The following is a 19860-nucleotide window of genomic DNA, read 5'->3' as shown; positions in this document are numbered from 1 at the left end:
CAATATTTATTGACGTGAAACCGAATACCTCTCCACATGGATTGTTAATTGTGAAATCAACTTTGTAATTAATTTTAAGCTCAACAGTTAATTTTGAAGTAAGTTTTTGAATATCTATATCATAATATGATCAGGGTCATAATCTTGCTCCTTCATGAGTCAGGTGATTTTGGTATATATATCTGTGAAATTTTACACAGTCCAGGTGGGATTGTTATCGTTTTGCATCCACTTGATCCAGGATCATGGCTAAACTTGTTGTTTTTCTCTGTGGTATTAAAAGGAGTGTTCACGTTTCAATTGATAATAGTGCCACATCATATTCTTGTGAAGAATCAAGTTATAGCTCATGTGGGAATGAAGTCATACAATCACTCATCATGAAATTATCAATAAGGATTATACTTCGAATCATATTTAATATTGGATAAAAAATATTTTTGTATTGACATTTAAATAATCCTCATTTTTATTTTCAACAGTTCATCAAAATACAATGAACCTTGGTGTTCAGTTTATTATTATTATTATTATTATTATTATTATTATTATTATTTTCATTGGAAGAAACAATAACCGGGGTGGTTGGGGGGATAATTTAACATTTGGTCAGCAGAACTCAAGAACATCAATTAATCATCAAATATAAATACCTTTTAACCTTGCTTTATTTTTGTGGCAGTTTTCTTAAAATTGACGAGACTTGAGTTTTTTCGTTCATAAAACCAACAAATCGTGCTTCCCGTTTGGAACTCGGCAAAGAGCTTGGTGATGCAACATCAAGTAATGAACACGTGAAGGCCAAAAACAAAATAATATTTCCCCCCTCCCCTTTCCCTCCACACTGTAGTCACCATGCATTTCCTATCACTTTGTGTTATTACCTCCGCCACCAAAGGTGAAGGAGGTTATGTTTTCACCCCTCTCTATCTGTCTGTGTGCAAGATATCTGAAAAAGTTTAGGACGGATCCAGATGAAATTTGGTAGGCAGATTGGGCGTGTGACAAGAACGAACTAATTAAATTTTGGTGAAGATCAGGATCTGGATATCAGAATTATTTAATTTTCAAAGTGATTCTTCACCATTGAGAGATAGGGCCAAAAACGACATACAACATATTTCAAAAATGTATTGGGCCCGATATGTTCTCGTAGATCAGGCATTACGTGGCGGAGGTATGCGCTCTACCAAGTGCCCTTCTCATTTTTCAATTTGATCAAAAAGCTCTTCTAGCTTTTTGTTCATGCGATGTTGGTGAAGCTCTTCCACTGCCAGGCAATCAAGAAAGCAAATATATTTTGTATTGGGATCATAGTTTCAAGCCAGTCAGGTATTCAATTGGTGACCATCAGGCATCCATCCCTTGTGTTAGACATGAGGGGTAAGCTGAGACTATATTCACCATTGCTTATAATAGGCCTGCTGGAACTGTTGGCAAGAGCAAACAGGGTGTGAGGTAGATCTGCCCGAAGCATCCACAAGCTGTATGGAGATCCGGTCCTGCTGCAGTTCTGCACAGACATGGTAATTTTATGGTGCATGACAGATAGCACTTGAATCTAGGGATGCATAAACAAGTATCATCAAAACATACAGGTCAGATGAGTCTTGCAGACACTGCAGGGCAAGTTCATAGGATGGAATGCAAAAATGTAACGATTCACGACGGAACATTTCATCAAGGAACTAGAAAATATAATTTGATGTGAATGTGTCGATGGATAGATGTCACCCCCACCCATGTTGTATGTTAACTCAATTACATTTGATCTCAATTAAAGGTTACATGAAAAAGTTTAGGTCATATGAGAGAGAGAGAAAATAGAGATAAGTATACGAGAGACAACATCAAATGCTTCGAAGTTATGGCCTGGAAAATAATTTTCAAAGGACACCTGTTGAACCCAAAAATGAATCGGGTCATGTTTGGATAACATTCCATACTTAAGCAAAGTTTGGTTGAAATCCATTCAGTGGTTCACAAATTACTGTAGTAACAAAATGATTTTCAATAAATGGCACGTCATGTACATGCCCTTTGACCTTTTCTCTTTGATCCTTTGAACCCGAAATGCAATAATTTTGTCTTTGTCTACATGTGTGTAAAGTTTTGTTGAAACCCCTTCTGTAGTTTGTGGTAATAAAAAATAAAAAAACGATAATGGGTGGATGGACAGACAGACAGACACAGACAGACAGACAGACAGTCCGAAAACTTGTCTCCAGCCTTCGGCTCTGGAGGTATAAAAATATAAATCACTTGCATTGTAGTTTATAAACTTAAACACAGTGTTAAAATTTTTTGAGTAAAAACACTTTCCACCTAATTTGCTCCAGATTTCCTTGTGCGTTCACATCGAGCAAAGTTATCTCATAACATTTATGGATCAAATGCCTCGTAAATACAAGCGGAAACAATCGAGGAGCAACTTACAGTTGATTGACTTTCTAATGGGTTTCCAAGGCTCCAGAAAACAAATGCAAAAAGGTCATTCCCGAATGGCAGGACCGACGGTGGAGGAACCTCACCCCCACACGTCCTTGCTGTCCACACCTCCTGGCCATTTTCCCCATCCAGCAATGAAACCTAGAAAACCAAGGAAACGTGACAATTTGTGCCATGCGGGATAGCTCATTTGAGAGGGCATTCAACAACTGAACACTTCATATTATTAATCGATAATTAAATGCACCTTTGAAAATCCAGAGCCATTCAATGTTTGCACCATGATGTCAGAAAAAGAGTCATTGCTGAACCGACCAAAGGCTGGACAACTGCGGAAGAATATGGGTGTGCAATATTAACTCTCTTTTGCCTAAATAAATATTTTTATGGTTAAAAAAAAAAATAAAAAAAAGTTGTGACAAGTTCATCAAAAAAGTAATTTTCAGCATTTTAGCACTAAAATTGTTACAAAACTCATTATTTGTGTCGTGTCATATATATATATATATATATATATATATATATATATATATATATATATATATATATATATATATATATATATATATATATATATATATACATATTGTTATGGTTGTGGAAATTCGCATTACTCCAGAAAGGTCCTCAGGTGAGATATTTCGATAAGTCCATGTGTAGTTAGCCCCCACCCGTTGTTAGAGGGAATTTATGTGATCCATTCGGGCTGCGATCCTTCAGTTAGCCATTTTTCTTTCGCTATGGTTATTTTCGACCATTAATCCGCCAACAACGCAAACAGCCACTACCTTTACCTTCACAACTCCATCCCGCAAACATCGCTTCACCGCCATTCCCAAACGACACCATAACTATCAAACCACCACAGAAAACCCTCCACCACCTTCGCCTTTCTCCTTCAAAACCAACAACCGCACCACCTGTGAACACTGAACATCGGGCTGTCTCGGGCCCGTTCGGCGATTGGTGCCAAACGCACCAAGCCGCGAACGTGAATGGCGGCCTTTCCGAGGGAGAAATTCGGATCCAAAATGCTTCACGCCCACTTCCCCTCTGTCCAATGGGCGAGCGCGAGGCGGCTTGGCCCCACCTCCAAGCGCGTGTATGTGAAGTCCGTTTATGCAAATATGCGGATCAAGGGAGGTTCACGCCCCTTTTTTGCCCGACCAATGGCTGAACAGAGGGTGGCGTTGCCCCGCCTCCAATCGCGTTTTGATCCGCATATTTGCATATCGGCTCATCTTGAGTCCTATAAAGATGCGAGCGCAAGGCGACTCGCCAGAGAGAGAGAGGGTGAGTTGAGCTGGGAAGAGTTCGGGAAGAGTTGGAGAGAAGTTGCGGAAGGAGTTGCAGGGAAGACGGTGAACGGTGGACGGCGACGAGGTTGCAGTGTGGGGGTCGCTCGACTCGTCGTGGGATCCAGGCCAGCCAGCCATACTCCTCTCCCTGAGCATCAGCGATTTCCCACCCCCCCCCCATTCGTGCTGAGATAGTGCCGAGGGGTCCCCGTTCCTCCCCCACCCTAAACGTGGTGCCAACAAGACCGCTCGCACAGAGCATGCCGGAGAGGACTCGCCGACCACGCCAGGGCATGGTAGTCGGGGCGCAGCGGCGTGAACATTGCAGCTTGCCCACTATCGCGTCACGGGGACGCGGGTAAGACCTCCCCGGTCTCGTGGACCTGGCCGATCCTCCAGGATCCACGTACATTTGTTTGACGGACCTGTCTGCCTCCTCGCCTATGAGGGTGGCTTTCCTTTTCCTTTGCTTTTTGTGTAAATGCAAATGGTGGCGCCGTCTGTTAAGTAAAACTGTGTAAGTGTTGCCGCGTGTCAGTCTTAGTCGGTAGTATCTCTCTTTTACTGTTTCTTTCTGTGCTTGAATACGTGCCTTTTAGTATTATTACTGTCACTGAATACGTGCCTTTTGTGCTGTCTGCGTGTGTGAAATAAATGTGCTTGTTCAATTGTTCCCGCTTTGCTTCATTTCCTTCCTTTTATTGACTCTCTATCCTGCATCGCATAAGAGATTGGTAGTGGGTGTAAGTTCCCGGTAACTAATCTGAACCGTCGAGGTCAACGATAACTCCGCTCGTTTATCTCTGCAGTACGGAACGAACCGCTTAAGCGGTTCGTGTCCGAAGTCTACCTGCGGCGAGGTACGATCGCCCGATTAACCATCCGCGTAGGTACTTAGGTAGGTCGACTTTGGCGAACAACCCTATCCTACACGGGTGGCAGATTGGCACGATTGTGGTGAGGTCGAAAGACCCACCCGTGACTAGCTCCCGGCGTTGTTCCGAGAGGGTCACGACTAAATTGTCCGTCCGGTGGGCGACGTGCCGCGATTCGAGTTACATGGCCGATCGCGAATTCGCAACAATATATATATATATATATATATATATATATATATATATATATATATATATATATATATATATATATATATATATATATATGCAGTATATGTATGTATATTTCTCTATTATAATACCAAGCTTGCACACTAAAAACTCGGTTCGCCGTCACACGATCCCTATGAAATTGCTGTGGCACTTAGCGGACATGCCGACAATGTTTGGGAAGTCTTGGCGTTCCATAGTACCACTTGCATTTTGCACAATGCGTATTTTTGTCATTCCCCGTGTACGGTCTGTCGTCTGCTACCAGCTATGTTGTACTGCTATCCCGTGCATGCGTACGGGTATCATATATATATATATATATATATATATATATATATATATATATATATATATATATATATATATATATATATATATATATATATTTGTGTAAATGCATTGTTTGGGCAAATTATGCAAAGATTAAAACAGTTATTTCCCTCGTTCATGTTTTAGTGCAAGTGTGAAGTAAAATGTACTGTAATAGGAATGTGTGTCGATATAATCGTCCAGAAAGCGTATCGTCTCCCCTTGCAAATGTTTTTGTCTAAAACAACTTTTCCCTGAACCTCATTTTTTAAATTTTATACAATGTCGAGGCTCGTATGAGAGCAAACACACAGAATGTACAACAAGGGGAGCAGAAGACAAGAGGGGAAGAGGGGCGGGAGAGGGAAGCACAAAACTGGGGGAAAAGAGATGTTGGGAGATCTGTAGAAAGGAGAGGGATGATGGGGCGGGGTACACGCGGCAAACAAGATGGACACTACAGGGACTTTCAGGTCCTTACATGACAGGGACATTGAGGAAGGAAAGCAAGGAATTTGAAGGAGGTGGGTTTGGGGTGGATTAGCGGGGGTAGAAAAGATCATGGTTTTGGATTGGAGACTGTCTGACATGGTGATGAACAGCTGTCTTGAAGACCGGGAGAGAAGAATGAGATTGAAGAGAGTGTGGGAGTTTGTTTTCAAAGGCAGGAAAAAGAGGAATGAAAGAGTTGTTACAGAACTCATTATTTGTGTGTGTCGTGTTGTTTAATCCCCCGTGAATCTGTCTTTTATGCCCTCTTTGAATACGTCGGCCTTACGGGCCAAGCGGAATGCAAGTTCAGGCATGCTCATGCCAGGTGTCAAACTTGAGATGGACCGAGAGTTTTTGTGGTGGAGCTTCAGCTTGAGCAATGCCTGAACGGCCAATGAGCGCAGAAGAGGCAGAGCTACTTGACCTCATGGAGCGTAAGCTGCGCTAATAAAAGGGCTGGCAGTCAGTTGACTCGAGTCAGTCGAGTCTGGAATCGAGACCAGAGAAGGGAAGCAGACAAACGGATAATCAGATGGGAAGACAGAGCCAACACTCTCCCATCATCGCACTATCCTCTCATCTCCAAACAGTGAATCACACCTAGCACCCCCCCCCCACGCCTTTGACGAGTGGGACCATGGGTCCCTGCCTGCCTCTGGGTACACAAGCTTTTTTGGACTTGCGGATCTCAGATAGGCCTGAATCAAGTATTCCATGCCTTGGCTCTTTCTCCCTGTTCTGTGGAATCCTTGAGGCCTCAAGTTACATTAGGATCCTCCCATTTGTGCACAACCCCAGGGCACATAAATGATTCTCCAGAGAGAAAAGAAAGAAAGAGGTGGAAAAAACCAAAGAGGAGGTAAATAAAATAAAAGAGATGGGAGAGAAAATAAATGAGGTGGTTACAGAATGTGGAGAGGCTGGGAGGAATGATGCAATGTTGGCTTTACAGGGGCAGGATGGAAGGCTTAAAGCCCTCAAAGCATGTGAAGGAAGTACAACACTGCAACCAAATGAGGGCCCCAATCTCCCTCAGCAGAGCGAGTGTGAAATGGAGTGAAGGAGTGTATGGGGATTGGGGAATGCCACTGTCATGATCGCGCAGGAGGAGTGGTATCAGACACCAACAGAGACGCAGAGATAGCTCGCAGGACCAACGGGTGTGAGCCTCCATTGATTGGGAGAGCAGAGAGTCTGGGAGGTTTTGGACCAGAGTTCAGGATCTTGTGCGGTACCTCTAGTGATGGTAAGAGCAACTTGGGGGGTGTTTAGGGGAAATTTTATTGCGTAGCACGAGGGAACAGCTGGAGTCCAGACGAAGAAGGGATGCGCTTGGTGGCGGCTTTGCACGGGGCAGTGGAAGAGGTCTTAACCATCATTCCAGATGGGTCCAGCCTCACTGGCAGAACTCATTTTGGCCCGAAAAAGTCGATTTGGCACAGAGGAGCAGAGCGAGCTTGTTAAAGCTCAGCTTGCTACGAGATGGAAGAGACCTGATGAGTCGGTGGCAGAATTGGCACATGACATTCGCCACGCTGTTAGGCTTGTGCATGCCAACATGGCCGCCCCAGCCCAGAAGAGCGTAGCCCTGGGTGTCTTTGTCAGGCCGTGTCGGACCTGGAGCTGAGGTCTAAGCTGTCGGTATAACGACAGGCCACCGTGCATGAGGCAGGTGACACCATGGCCTGCTGGGAGAAGGTGAGGTGCCCAACAGGGGGGGGGAGGGGGGAGGGGTTGAACGCCTTCCGATATTGGTGAGACACGTGGGGTAAACAGCGTCAAAAGAGTCCGTGGAAAGGGTAGAAACAGACCGTGCACCATCCACGGACGAGATGGTCCGTGCTATTCATTATGGGCGGCGGACAGGCGTGGGACCATGGCAGGAGGCTCCAAATGTGGGACCCGGTGGGCCAGTAGCAGGACATTCCATTTGGCCCATGAGATGGGGGAGGGACTTGAAATACCTTGAAACACCAAAGAGGTGTGGGGTTTTTTGGGGATCTGCTTTTACTACCAGCGCTTTATGGCAAAGTCTGCAGAAATTGCCTTGACCCTTCATTGGCTTACATGACATTCAAAGACTCACATCCCTTGCCGACAAGGGGACGAAGTTTAATTGGACAAAGGAGTGCAATGAGGCATTCGTCAAATTGAAGGGATGCTTGACATCTGCACCCATATTTGTATACCCCACTGATGATGGCAATTTTACCCTGGACACCGATGCAAGCCAGGAGTGATTGGGAGCAGTCTTGTCGAAAGCGCAGGGGGGGCATGGGAAGAGTGATCGTATGTTACAGCCGGGCCATGAGCCCAAGAGAAATTACTGCAAGATACGCAAGGAGCGATTAGCTCTGCTGGTTAACATGACTAATTTCCACTCCTATTGATACGGAAAGTGATTTGAAGTAAGAACAGACCATTCCTCCCTGAAATGGCTCTTGCAGTTGAAAGTACGAGATTAGGTTATGTTACGGATGAAGTTGGCCATTCCACCTGGTGCTACGGCACACTCCTGCGGCTACCATCGACGCCACCGGTACGATCACACCATCTGTGCACCAGCCTACTGTACCAGCTGCACTTGTGCCGACAGGCCCTGCAGTCGCTGAGGACACTTGTAGTGCTGGGACCCAGGGCCTTAATCGATAGACAGCGTGGGTACGGAGGTACTACAGAGTAGGGGTACTAAACAATTCACTTGCTGGACTTCCTCAGAACAAGAAGAAGAGGAAGAGGTTCTCCTGGTACACTCACCCCATCCCAACCACACGTAATTTTTTTTTTCATTGAACCTGGTTTTGTAGTCCAAGTTACATGCATTACTGACAAAATTAGTAGGGTTAGCGGAATGACGCAATCGACGAGGGATGAACTGTTTTTGTTGAACTATTGCATGCAGCTTCAGACTAGTGTGAGGAGTTGTACTGCACTGCAAGTTGAAAAAAAAACTCAAGCCCTCGGCTCATTTACACCACCAATTCAAAGGCAAAAGGCAGGCCAGCATTATTGTCACATTTATGCCACCTCTGGCCCAGTAACGAGTGCGCTGAAGGGGAGCTTGATACACGCCCGCTCAAAGACCAGGGTCCAGCAGGTTAACCACAGCCAAACTGGTCAACGTCATCAAGCTGACATTAATCACGTGTGACACTTCGTTGCGTTGTGATCTAATTATTGTGTGAGGCAGCAATCGGTATTATTTTGAAAATTTGTCACGAGAATCTATTTATGCCTTCAGGCCCCACACCCTCCAGTGTTTCACTTGATATGATCAAATGATGCATGATGCACTGGGGGCAAGATAAAGGTGTGCATGACGATGTTTAACGATTTATCATCATTGCAATTGTCAGAGAAAGGACAGATTTTCCTTTTTTTTTAGTCCTAAAATAATGTTTACAAAATGGACAATTGAAGTTTGAGCGCTCGGGGTTTGTCAACGCAACATTTGGAACGTCTTGTCCGATTGTTCTGCCATCGTCGAATTTGGTACCATTGGCATAATGGCAGCACAGAACAAGGCTCAAGTATGCTTTTTGAATCACCAAAAAGTCCCCCACGCATGCACAGTGCTCTTCATATGTCGATTTCAAAATATTTTCTGACGCAATGTGAAAACGACCTCAACGTCGATTTTTCCACGAGAAGTGAAGTGTGCCTTACAAACCAACCACATTATGTTCACAATAACCTTTGACCTTAATGTACTCACATCTGACTTGACACTAAACTACAGCATACAGATTATGTGGCCGGTCATCAATGTAATTTCACACTGGTACAGAAGATTAGTTTCATGATAGTTTTTTTTAATGTCTGTTAAGAAGATGATGCAACTCTGACATGAGTCTTGTTCACTGGTAAAAAAAAAATATAGATATATATATATATGGCGATCAGGAGTGACGAACCTGTACACAGGGCCAAGGGAGATGCTCCAGAGGCTGTGGTTGAGGGCTGGCCCAATCAGAAGCGTCATCTGCCACGATGTCATGAGCAACAGGGAAGAATTTTCATCCCCTCCATTGCCAGGAATCAAGGTAAGCTGGATGAAAGGGCCATGCCTCGACCTATGGGACCATGGAGATCATGTTGAGGACAAGGACATCAATATATACCATGCTCAAAAACCCTGAGAATGTATAAGGAATGAATCAATCTTAAATGAGTCCTTGAGGAGAAAAAAGTGGGCCACATGTCGCAATAAGTCTTTTGATAAAGAAAGAACCAAAGTTCAGGTTCCGATTTAGAATCCCACGAAACAGAGGGAGTAAGAGTCTCCAACATTTTGCTCATAACCAAAAGTGTACAGACCTTGAAAGATTATCTTCATGCACCTGATTGGATTTGAGCACACCGAATGGGGACAGCCCAATTTACTTCTCAGGGATGAAATAGTTGCAATTCCAATATATCCCTACACATGTAAATACAATTCAATGAAACGCATATGGAGAACATCAATATCAAAGTTTTTGTTTTTTTTCAATCACTCATTATTACCGAAACAAGGTGCGAGGATAAAGCCCCAATGGCCTGTGCTGCTTCTTCGAGACAATGGATGTCCTTATGGCCGAGAGAATTTCAGACTGGATCAGTGCCAGCTTGTACATCTCACTCACAGAAAGAGCAAGAAGCTCTGGGCCTGGGGAAAGTATAGTTGGAAATGGGATTTAAATCTACAACTGTCGAAGTAAATCTTTAGCAAAAACAAAATACATACATAATTTGGGTAAATAAATCATTGTATACTTTGGTGAATGAGGATTATGAAAACGTTGACAAAAATGGATTAAAGGTTAACATACAGGAAATGAAATAAAAAGGGAACAGGCATGCACAGGACAAACAGGTGCACAGAGTGAGAGTTAAAAATAAATAAATAGAAAGTATTGTGGACGTGTATGGTCCAATAAAAAAAAAAAAATAAAAAAAATAACCTTGGGGGCTCACATCAGACATATACTACCAGACAAAAGTTTTATAACATCCACATTTTTCAATTTTTTACTGAAATTTAAGCAGTTCAAGTCCAGTGAATAACCTGAAATGGTACAAAGCTAAGTGGTAAACTGCCAGAGGTTAAAAAAAAAACTTTAGGTTACCAAAAACTGAAAAATAATGTAAGTTTCAGAGTTGTTAAAAAAGGCCCTTTTCAGGGAACAAGTAATGGGTTAGCAACTGCAGCTGTTCTGCAGCAATGGAAGTAAATTAAGCCTTGAAAGTTTGATGGAAACAATTCCTACAGGTGTCCCAACTTTTGTTGATTAGTTACAAATCCTCTGTCTGTATAAAAGCAGTGTTGGAACATAATGTGTTGCTACACCCTCTGAAGCATTATTAGGACAATATTGCACTGCAGGAAGTAGTATATTGCTATCATAATGGTGAGAAAAAGACAATTAACAAAGGAAGACAGACAGACCATTATAACCCTTAAAAGTGTCGGTCTTTCCTTTGGAGAAATTGCAAAGAAGCCAAGGTGTCAGTGAGTACAGTTTTCCACACCATCAAAAGGCACTTGGAAACTGGAGGAAACTCTGACAGACCCAAAGCCACAACACAATCAGAAGACAAGTTTCTGAGAGTCAACAGCTTGCGTGATAGGCGGCTCACAGGACAGCAGCTTCAAGCACAGCTTAACACTGGTCGAAGTAAGGAAGTCTCAGTTTCAACTGTGAAGAGAAGACTTCGAGCTGCAGGTTTGACAGGTCGAGTGGCAGTAAGAAAGCCGTTGCTAAGATGGCAAAATAAGAAAAAGAGTCTTGCCTGGGCCATGAAGGCACCGCCAGTGGACTACTGAAAACTGGAAGAGGGTCTTATGGACCGATGAATCAAAATTTGAAATCTTCGGTTCATCACGCAGGGTTTTTGCACGCCGTCGAGTGGGCGAAAAGATGGTTCCTCAGTGTGTGACACCAACTGTCAAATATGGAGGAGGAAGCATGATGATCTGGGGCTCTTTTTTTCTGGATCCAGTCGGCGACTTGCGCAGAGTGACTGGCACCCTGAACCAAAAGGGCTACCACAGCATTTTGCAGTGCAATGCAATATCCTCTGGTCTACGCCTAGTTGATCAGGGGTTCATCCTACAGCAAGATAACTACCCAAAACATACCTCCTGGCTATGTCAGAACTACCTTAGAAGAAAATAACAAGACGGTAGGCTTCAAATCATGGAATGGCCAACACAGTCTCCAGACTTAAATCCCATCGAGCTGGTTTGGGATGAACTGGACAGAAGGGTGAAAGCAAAGCAACCTACAAGTACAACACATTTGTGGGAATTTCTACAACAGTGTTGGGAAGAACTTTCCGAACAATATTTGATTTACATTGTAGAAAGAATGCCACGAGTATGTTCGGCTGTTATATCTGCAAAAGGTGGCTACTTTGAAGAGTCAAGAAATTAGATAAAATTTTGTTCAACAAAAAGATTCCATGATTTATTTTTTATCTGCAATTGTTTATTTGTTCTATGCTTTAATTTCAGAGTACATTGAAACATTAAACTGCTTAAATTTCAGTAAAAACTAGAAAAATGGGGGTGTTCTAAAACATTTTACCGGAAGTGTAGCTGATGGTTCCTGGTGTAAGCTAACTCGTAATGTCAGCCAACTCGGAAGAGTACCCAACCCAAGCGACGGGAAAAACGAGCAAAAGTATCCGGGACGGGAAAAGTTTAAGTTGATCGATCAATTTAAATATTTTATGGACTTTAAAATATGGTCAATTGTGTTGCACTCTGGGTTTCGCTCAGGGCTAAAGCTCTCAGCTACTTATACCACCCACAAACACATGGCCAGACACCACGGTTCACAACATATAATAGAAGACTTCTCTTCCAAGGAACTTCAACACAGAAAGAGACCATTCAGCCCATGAAGCCTGTACAATGTTTGCCAACCTATGACTTTTCTTGTGTACAGTCAAGGCTCATGGAAGAGCTAGAACACAAAACTCATCAGGACAAAAGGAACAGTAGCAAGGGTGGGGAACACCAACAGTGGAGTTGAAAGGACAAAATAAAGGGAGAATTGGAGAAACAATGGGGTAGAGAGGAATGGGGTGGACAGGATGGATAGAAAAGAAAACTTCTTCCCCCCCCCAACCCCAATCATCCCTATTCCCCCCTCGCTCCGCTCCCATCTCACCCCCTTACCCATATTTCCGCTCCCCTCAAACTCCTCTTTCCGCTCCTCACACCCCTCTCCTGTCTCTTCCACACTCCTCTTTCCCCCACTCTCCTGGCTCTCCTCCTCCCTTGCCCTCTTTCCCTCCACTCCCTTCTCTAATTCCACACTCTATCCTTTTTAAACAGCTTCAATTTCCTTTTCACTTGTTACTTATATTTGATATTTTATGTACCTTACTCGTTACTGAGCATCTTCCGCCAAAACAGCTTCCTGAGCAAGGGTTATACACAGGGTGGTTTGTTATTGCCTTCCCAGCAGGAGTTCAGGCAGGAATTTGGAATTTGGACACGGTGCCGACGATAGTTCACAGACTCTTCGTGAAGGACTCCGTGGGGATCTTTAACGTCAATCAACTAATGTCGGAAGACAGGACGCCCAATTTAATGTCCATCGGAGGGACGACACCCACATTGATGTTTAACCCAGTCTGGGAAACACCAGGATGACAGTTTATAGCTGGGCTGGGATTCAAACCCAGGCTAGACAGCTTGGAGGCAACTGTGGGCATCCCAAGGTCATCCTTTCCGCTCCCCTCATATATATATATATATATATATATATATATATATATATATATATATATATATATATATATATATATATATATATATATATATATATATATATACATACATACATATTGTTGTGGGCCGGGGGTCGGTGGCCAGAACGACCGCTAGGTGGGGGAGGTTACGCCGTCTCCCACAAGACTCCCCAGAATTGGAGGCCGTCGCTCCGGATAATTCCATGAGCCGCGGGTCGCAGAACCGACCGTGGTCGCCAATATCTCGATCGCGTGGCGTAGGGTTATTTGTCTCGAGCCAAAGTACCTAAGTATCCACGCAATCTCGTATACCGGGGATCCACGCCCTCGGAACACCTGGTCGAACCGGATTTACTCTACCGGCAGCGGTAAATTCACACTATCGACTACCGCTTTGCCACCTACCTTTCCAGCTCGTTGCAGTCGAGCGGGGCCTGCACAAGACGTCCCGGCTATGATAGACCGATTAACGGAGATGAAACCCCGCTTATACTTAGACCCGGACCATGCTGGACCAATGTAAGAAGGGACAGAAACGGACTGGGAACATTTCTACAAATGTTTATTTACAATAAAAAGATACAGGCAAGACTTAACGCGAATATGCAAGGAAAATTTACAAGGATCCAAGCACTTACAGTGTTCTACTTAAAGACGGGCCCACACGCAGACACACACACAAAAAGAAAAGAAAACTGCAGTTCTTTATTTGACCCTCCAGCCGATGAGAGAGAGACGAGCTGGGGGTCATAATCTGGATGGGTACCTGTCCGTTGGTGGAACGGGGTACTCCGTGCTGTGGCACCTGCCAATGGTCGTCGGCCTGGTCCCAGTCGCACGTGGGGGACTCGTGTTTCGTGGCGGAGCTCAGGTGGTGAATAGTCGGGGTCCACGGAGGGAGGTCGGGGTCGCTCTGCCCTTCCTTATGGAGGCCCAGCAGAGACGCGTTTTCCGCCTCGATGACCCTCTGCTCAACCCTCGTGACAGCAAAAACCAACTAAGAACTCGTAACAGCCCCTCGTAACCACTCAAGAACTCCAGTGCAACCCAAAAAAACACGACCGAACCCCCTCAGAACTCTCGACACTCCTCTCTGCAGAACTCTCCGCTGAGGATGGCGTCGTGACTTTTATGGACCTCCCTCAGCGGGGGGGGGGGGCTTGGTGAAACTGACGTCACTGTTCGCCCCGATTGGATGGGGCTTCCATGGATCCACCCTTTCTGGGCAGGGTTTTGGCCATACTGGGAAGCCTGCCCACTCCACACGTGTTCGAGAAAGGTGGTGGTGATGAAACTTCCTCGAACATCCTCGAGATTCCGCCTCAGAGGGATGTACCTCAATCGGCTTTCGGGTTGGGCGAGCAAAGCGCTCGTTTAGGAGCAGGTTGATGGTGGGTCTTGATGGGGAATGGAATGGTTGTTGGTTGGATGTAAAGATTTAATAACCTAACTAAAAAAGAAGTCGCAGCACACGTTTTCGATTCTCCCATTAGACAAAAGGAAGGGACCTGTCTCACATGTACTTAACGGGATAATTGACTTTTGGGACCTGTATGTTGAATGCAAATGGTTTCCAGATCTGTGGCAATATAACCACGAGAGACATGGGCACAGAATACTTCCTCATTTTTACAGCACGACTGTGCTCTTAAAGACACTTCCCAATTTTACAGAACCGAAGGAGGGATAGTGAACTTCCCTTTCTTTCATGCTTGAAGGAGATAAAGTGAATACACTCGATGGAAATGAATGTTATAAGAAAATCAAGTTATTCCCTGAAGTAGAACATGAGCAAATATTCGTTGGTTCGCTCTTTGAGTGGAATGAAAATATGAAAGGGAAGAAGTGCTTTAATCAGCAAGTCTCAATCTGTCATAGTCTCAATTTTACATTTCCTTGTATGGGAAGGAAGGGGATAGGTGGGGAGGAAATGAGTCTCCTATTTTGGGCTTTTGGTGCTTGGGTCAGAAAGTTTTTCCCTTTCCCCCCATTCATTTGAATGGGGGTCCCAGAAACCCCATTTATCATCTACTCGCACGTCTCTAAAAATCCCCACAACTGCGTACGTCCATGCCTTCACTACAAACGGCACAGTTACGAACAACCACTCCCTCTTCACCACAATGCCACCTTTACAACCACTTCTCCCAATCTCTTCGCTCCCAAAGCCACAATGCTCTCTTACCTCTCTACAACCGCTGCAACTACCAGCTATTCCTTGAATGCTCACCACAGTCTCAAAATATGCCATAGATACCGAGGCAACGGGAGTCAGATTGTTTCGGGGTATAACTTGAAGCACAAGCATGCGCTGGGGTTCGTTTGAGGATGTACAGATAGCGCTGGGATTGCCCTAAATTACCACTTGTAAATGAAGTCCAGCGCACGTCCGGGGCCGGAGAGCGCTCCCAAAAACTTTCACTCCATGTTAATCTCGGAGCTCCGATGTGTGACAAGGTCAAGGAGCGAATGGGGCCATTTTCGAGTCCGAGGCCTGGTGGGGTGTGGCTATGGTGCGAGATGACTGCTGTGCGCCAATGGGGGAGCTTGTAAACGCCAATAGCCTCATCTGGTCCGAATTTTAGTTCCCCCCTCACTCAGGGCTCATAAAAGGAGCAATTTAGCTCAGATTTAGAGAGATTTTCACAGACAGCAGAGACTGCAGGAGACGTGGGAGAGAGCAGACATTGGCAGACGGCGCAGGAGGCCAACTTTGGAAAACTGGGCAAGCTTCAGCGCCGAGCGAATAACACGACAGGTCAGCGCAGCCAAGCGAGGAATCGGAGCGGAGCAAGTGACTACCAGAATGCCTCCGCATTTCATCAATGCCCAGTTCTGCTGCACCCAGCAGCCAACATTTACATGTACAGACTCTTACACAATTATGTTAAGGTCTTTCTCTTGCGCATCTTTCTCTCCCATCTACATCTCGTCCATTGTGGACGCACAAAGAGCAATCGGCACAGGCAAGTCCTGAACAACCGTTGTTTTCAGAGTGAACCTGACTGACTCGCACCTCTCACGCCACATGAAACGCTGAACTACACTTGAACCTCTCACTCCCACACCATAGACACCTTCAGTTTTCTTCCCTCCTTCCCCCTTCCTAAGCATTTGGATTGTGCCGGTCCGCTGACCGTGCCAGGTATTAAGCGATTTATAATCCTCAACTGCCTCTTACCGCTCTGGGCTATCTCTAATTTTCCTCAGGTGTGTGTGTGTGTGTGTGTGTGTGTGTGTGTGTGTGTGTGTGTGTGTGTGTGTGTGTGTGTGTGTGTGTGTGTGTGTGTGTGTGTGTGTGTGTGTGTGTGTGTGTGTGTGTGTGTGTGCCTGTGCCTGTTATAGTGCAAGTCAAGACTGTCTTACTTTATTCGAGGTAACTCTGCACTGTGCCTCCTTTTGAGAATATTGCATTTCTTTTGCCACACCCACAAATTCCTTGCTTTCCCCTGCTGCACATTTGTGAATAAATCCCATACTGTGCCACATAACTTTCCTTGCTTTGTGAGAATAAATGTGCCTCTTATAAATGAACCAAGCTCGTTTTTGTCTTTGCCTCCATTGGTCCAGCATGGTCCGCACTTCGCATAGCTCAGAAGTTATCCCCAAAAATCTGCTCTTATTAGCTGGTGCGTACTTGGCAGCTCTGCTCGGCTGCACTTGATATGGTAAGTAATACAAGTACACATCGAGAGTGCGATTCTCTGATAAGGCACCCATGTGTTCCAAGATAAACGGTTGTCAGATGGAGGACACCGGGTCAAGTGGACAAATTATAATTGGCCGACAGTCGATTAGTGACAAGCAGAAACACAAACTTATTCGTGTGCGATGGCCTGCGATTCCCAGTGAGGCCGAGGTGGGACCAGGGACCAGGGACACCCCTGCCCTTTCCCCCTCGTTGTTCCCCCCAGTGATCCAGATCCACGACAATAATTACACACACACACACCTTAAAATTTTGCCTCATAATGAAAGGAAACGTTTAGACCGATTTGACTGTAATTAAATTATTGGGAATTGGGAGAAAAACTAAATAATTGAGAATTGAAAAAAAAAATGAAATAATGGGGAAAATATTCTTCAAAAAGCAGAATACCATGTAATGGACAAGACAAAACACTTAATGCCTCCGTCCGGAAACAACAAAAAAAAGTGGCCATAACATATCACCAAGAATGAAAACGTGAATAATTTCAACTATAAAAGATACAACATTCTGAGATTTTATAGAGTTTGGTTGAGTTTGAAGAGTACAAGCAGTTTTTAATCTGAGAATAAAGGCACAGATCAAACCTGTGCTATAGATCACATAGGCGTCTTTGCCATCGTGGAGATGAATAACAGGAGTCGGTTCCTCCTTGCCAATCGGCAGATCATGTGGCACTGGCTGTCCAATGGGTTTTCCGGTGGAGCCCGAGATGAGGTAGAAGAGGGAAGTGTTCTTCCTGGGACTAGCCTGAAAAGAAGGCAATGTAATAAATCTCCACAATAAACATAAAATGTGGAGCATGAAAAGTCAGGCAGACAAAGCAGAGCACGTGTGAAACACAACTGGACAGCAAAAAGCACCACCCTTTGAAATAAAAATAGGGGCAAATCACCTGGTGGAATAATGATACCGAGGAGAAAGTCGATGTGGGATGGAATTAGCAAAATGTACCAATGAACCAGTGTTATAGCAAACACCTATTTTGGGGAACACCTCCCAACCCCCGTAAACCCACTTAAACCACGATTTTTTTTAATGTCGTGAACAAACTTTGGTACATCATGGGTGATGAAGGTTGTGGTCAAGTATTTTGGATGGGGGTAAAACCTGGACCCACTTTGACCCCTGAAAGACCCCCTTATAATCACGATTTTTTTTCAATTCCGTGAACAAACTTGAGTTCCAACATAACATATAATTTTAGCAAAGTTTGGTCACAATCCCATCAGCAATTTCAGAGAAGAAGTTGCAAGTGTTTACGGACGGACCGACATGCCATCCCATAATCTCCTCGGAACTACATTCCAGGTGAGCTAAAATTCGAATTTGTTTTCATGGATAACTAATATATGCTTGATCAAATTCTAATAAAAGTTAGGGGCAGTCAGTAATTGCTGAAAATGAATTGATGAAAATTAATTGCTGACAAGTACAAACTACTCTCTTCAACTTTTTTCTCGTTCTTTCTCCTCGCTTCCCCCCATCTCGGTGAATCCCAATCCCAATCCACTGAAATTTAGAATTTTTTCCTTTGATCTCACCCTCGACTTCAGCAGTCTGTCTGAATTCACCAATTAAGTAATGGATTAATAAGCATGAAAGCAGCAAAAACATCAGTATCTTAATGACATATTGATCCCTCACCCAAAAAAAAGACAGGTTCAAATCCTGTCATACAACCTTAAAAGTATCACATCCTGAGATGAAATTGATTAAAAAAATAAAAATTCACCTCTATTTTGAAGTGAATGTAGACAAGTACGACAGTTAATCGATGTGGTGTAATTAATGACCTGTGCACATGCAAGCAGAACTTCCACGATTCCATCAGAGTTCAGGTCAGGCAGAAACAGCAGAGGCCAGACCAGATCTATGAGGTGATCGTCAGGAGTTGAACGGATCACCCAAATCATGTGGCCTGACAGCAAAGGAAAAACAATAAGGAAATACCAAGACCAACAAAGACGATATGGCCTGTTTGATATTCTCAAATGAGCACCTAGCTAGTGCTGACACCCATGTTAAGATTTCATATGTGGAACCGATTTGACTGTAGTCCACCAATGTCCTAATTCATGTAAAGTACACCGATATCTTGTAAAGTCCTTACTCTCCATGCTATATATGTGCAAGCTCATCCATGAGCCTTAAGACAATGCAGGAATTAATATATACAGTGGGGAGAATAAGTATTTGATACACTGCCGATTTTGCAGCTTTTCCCACTTACAAAGCACGTAGAGGTCTGTAATTTTTAACATAGGTACACTTCAACTGTGAAAGATGGAATCTAAAACAAGAATGCTGAAAATCACATTGTATGATCTTTAAACAATTAATTTGCATTTTATTGCATGAAATAAGTATTTGATCACCTACCAACCAGTAAGAATTCCAGCTCTCACAGACCTGTTAGTTTTGTCTTTAAGAAGCCCTCCCATTCTCCACTCATTACCTCTATTAACTGCACCTGTTTGAACTCGTTATCTGCATAAAAGACAGCTGTCCACACTCAATCAATCAGACTCCAACCTCTCCACAATGGGCAAGACCAGAGAGCTGTCTGAGGACATCAGGGACAAAATTGTAGACTTGCACAAGGCTGGGATGGGCTACAGGACAATAGGCAAGCAGCTTGGTGAGAAGGCAACAACTGTTGGCGCAATTATTAGAAAATGGAAGAAGTTCAAGATAAGTCAATCTCCCTCGGTCTGGGGCTCCATGCAAGATCTCACCTCGTGGAGCCTCA

General features: G+C 44.2%; 1 protein-coding gene across 9 annotated transcripts in view; it reads right to left on the bottom strand.

The window, feature by feature from the left end:
• The window catches only part of LOC147025381 (protein FAM234A-like), a 56652-nt gene that overhangs the window by 8372 nt on the left and 28420 nt on the right, over nt 1–19860 (bottom strand). For all 9 annotated transcript variants that reach the window (XR_015059486.1, XM_085886316.1, XM_085886312.1 and 6 more), the window contains 7 exons: nt 18905–19029; nt 17696–17858; nt 10163–10304; nt 9571–9729; nt 2696–2777; nt 2437–2589; nt 1405–1513 (listed from right to left, as the gene is read on the bottom strand). Coding sequence is in view for 8 of the 9 variants with exons in the window: in XM_085886316.1 (XP_085742442.1) it covers nt 1405–1513; nt 2437–2589; nt 2696–2777; nt 9571–9729; nt 10163–10304; nt 17696–17858; nt 18905–19029 (933 nt within the window). In the remaining variant the exon portion in view is untranslated. The remainder of the gene's footprint in view (nt 1–1404; nt 1514–2436; nt 2590–2695; nt 2778–9570; nt 9730–10162; nt 10305–17695; nt 17859–18904; nt 19030–19860) is intronic.

Source organism: Eptatretus burgeri, chromosome 6, assembly GCF_056783735.1.
Source record: "Eptatretus burgeri isolate ZD-2024b chromosome 6, Ebu_testis_v1, whole genome shotgun sequence".
Taxonomy (NCBI): Eukaryota; Metazoa; Chordata; class Myxini; order Myxiniformes; family Myxinidae; genus Eptatretus; species Eptatretus burgeri.
This window is presented reverse-complemented; position numbering and strand designations above follow the sequence as displayed.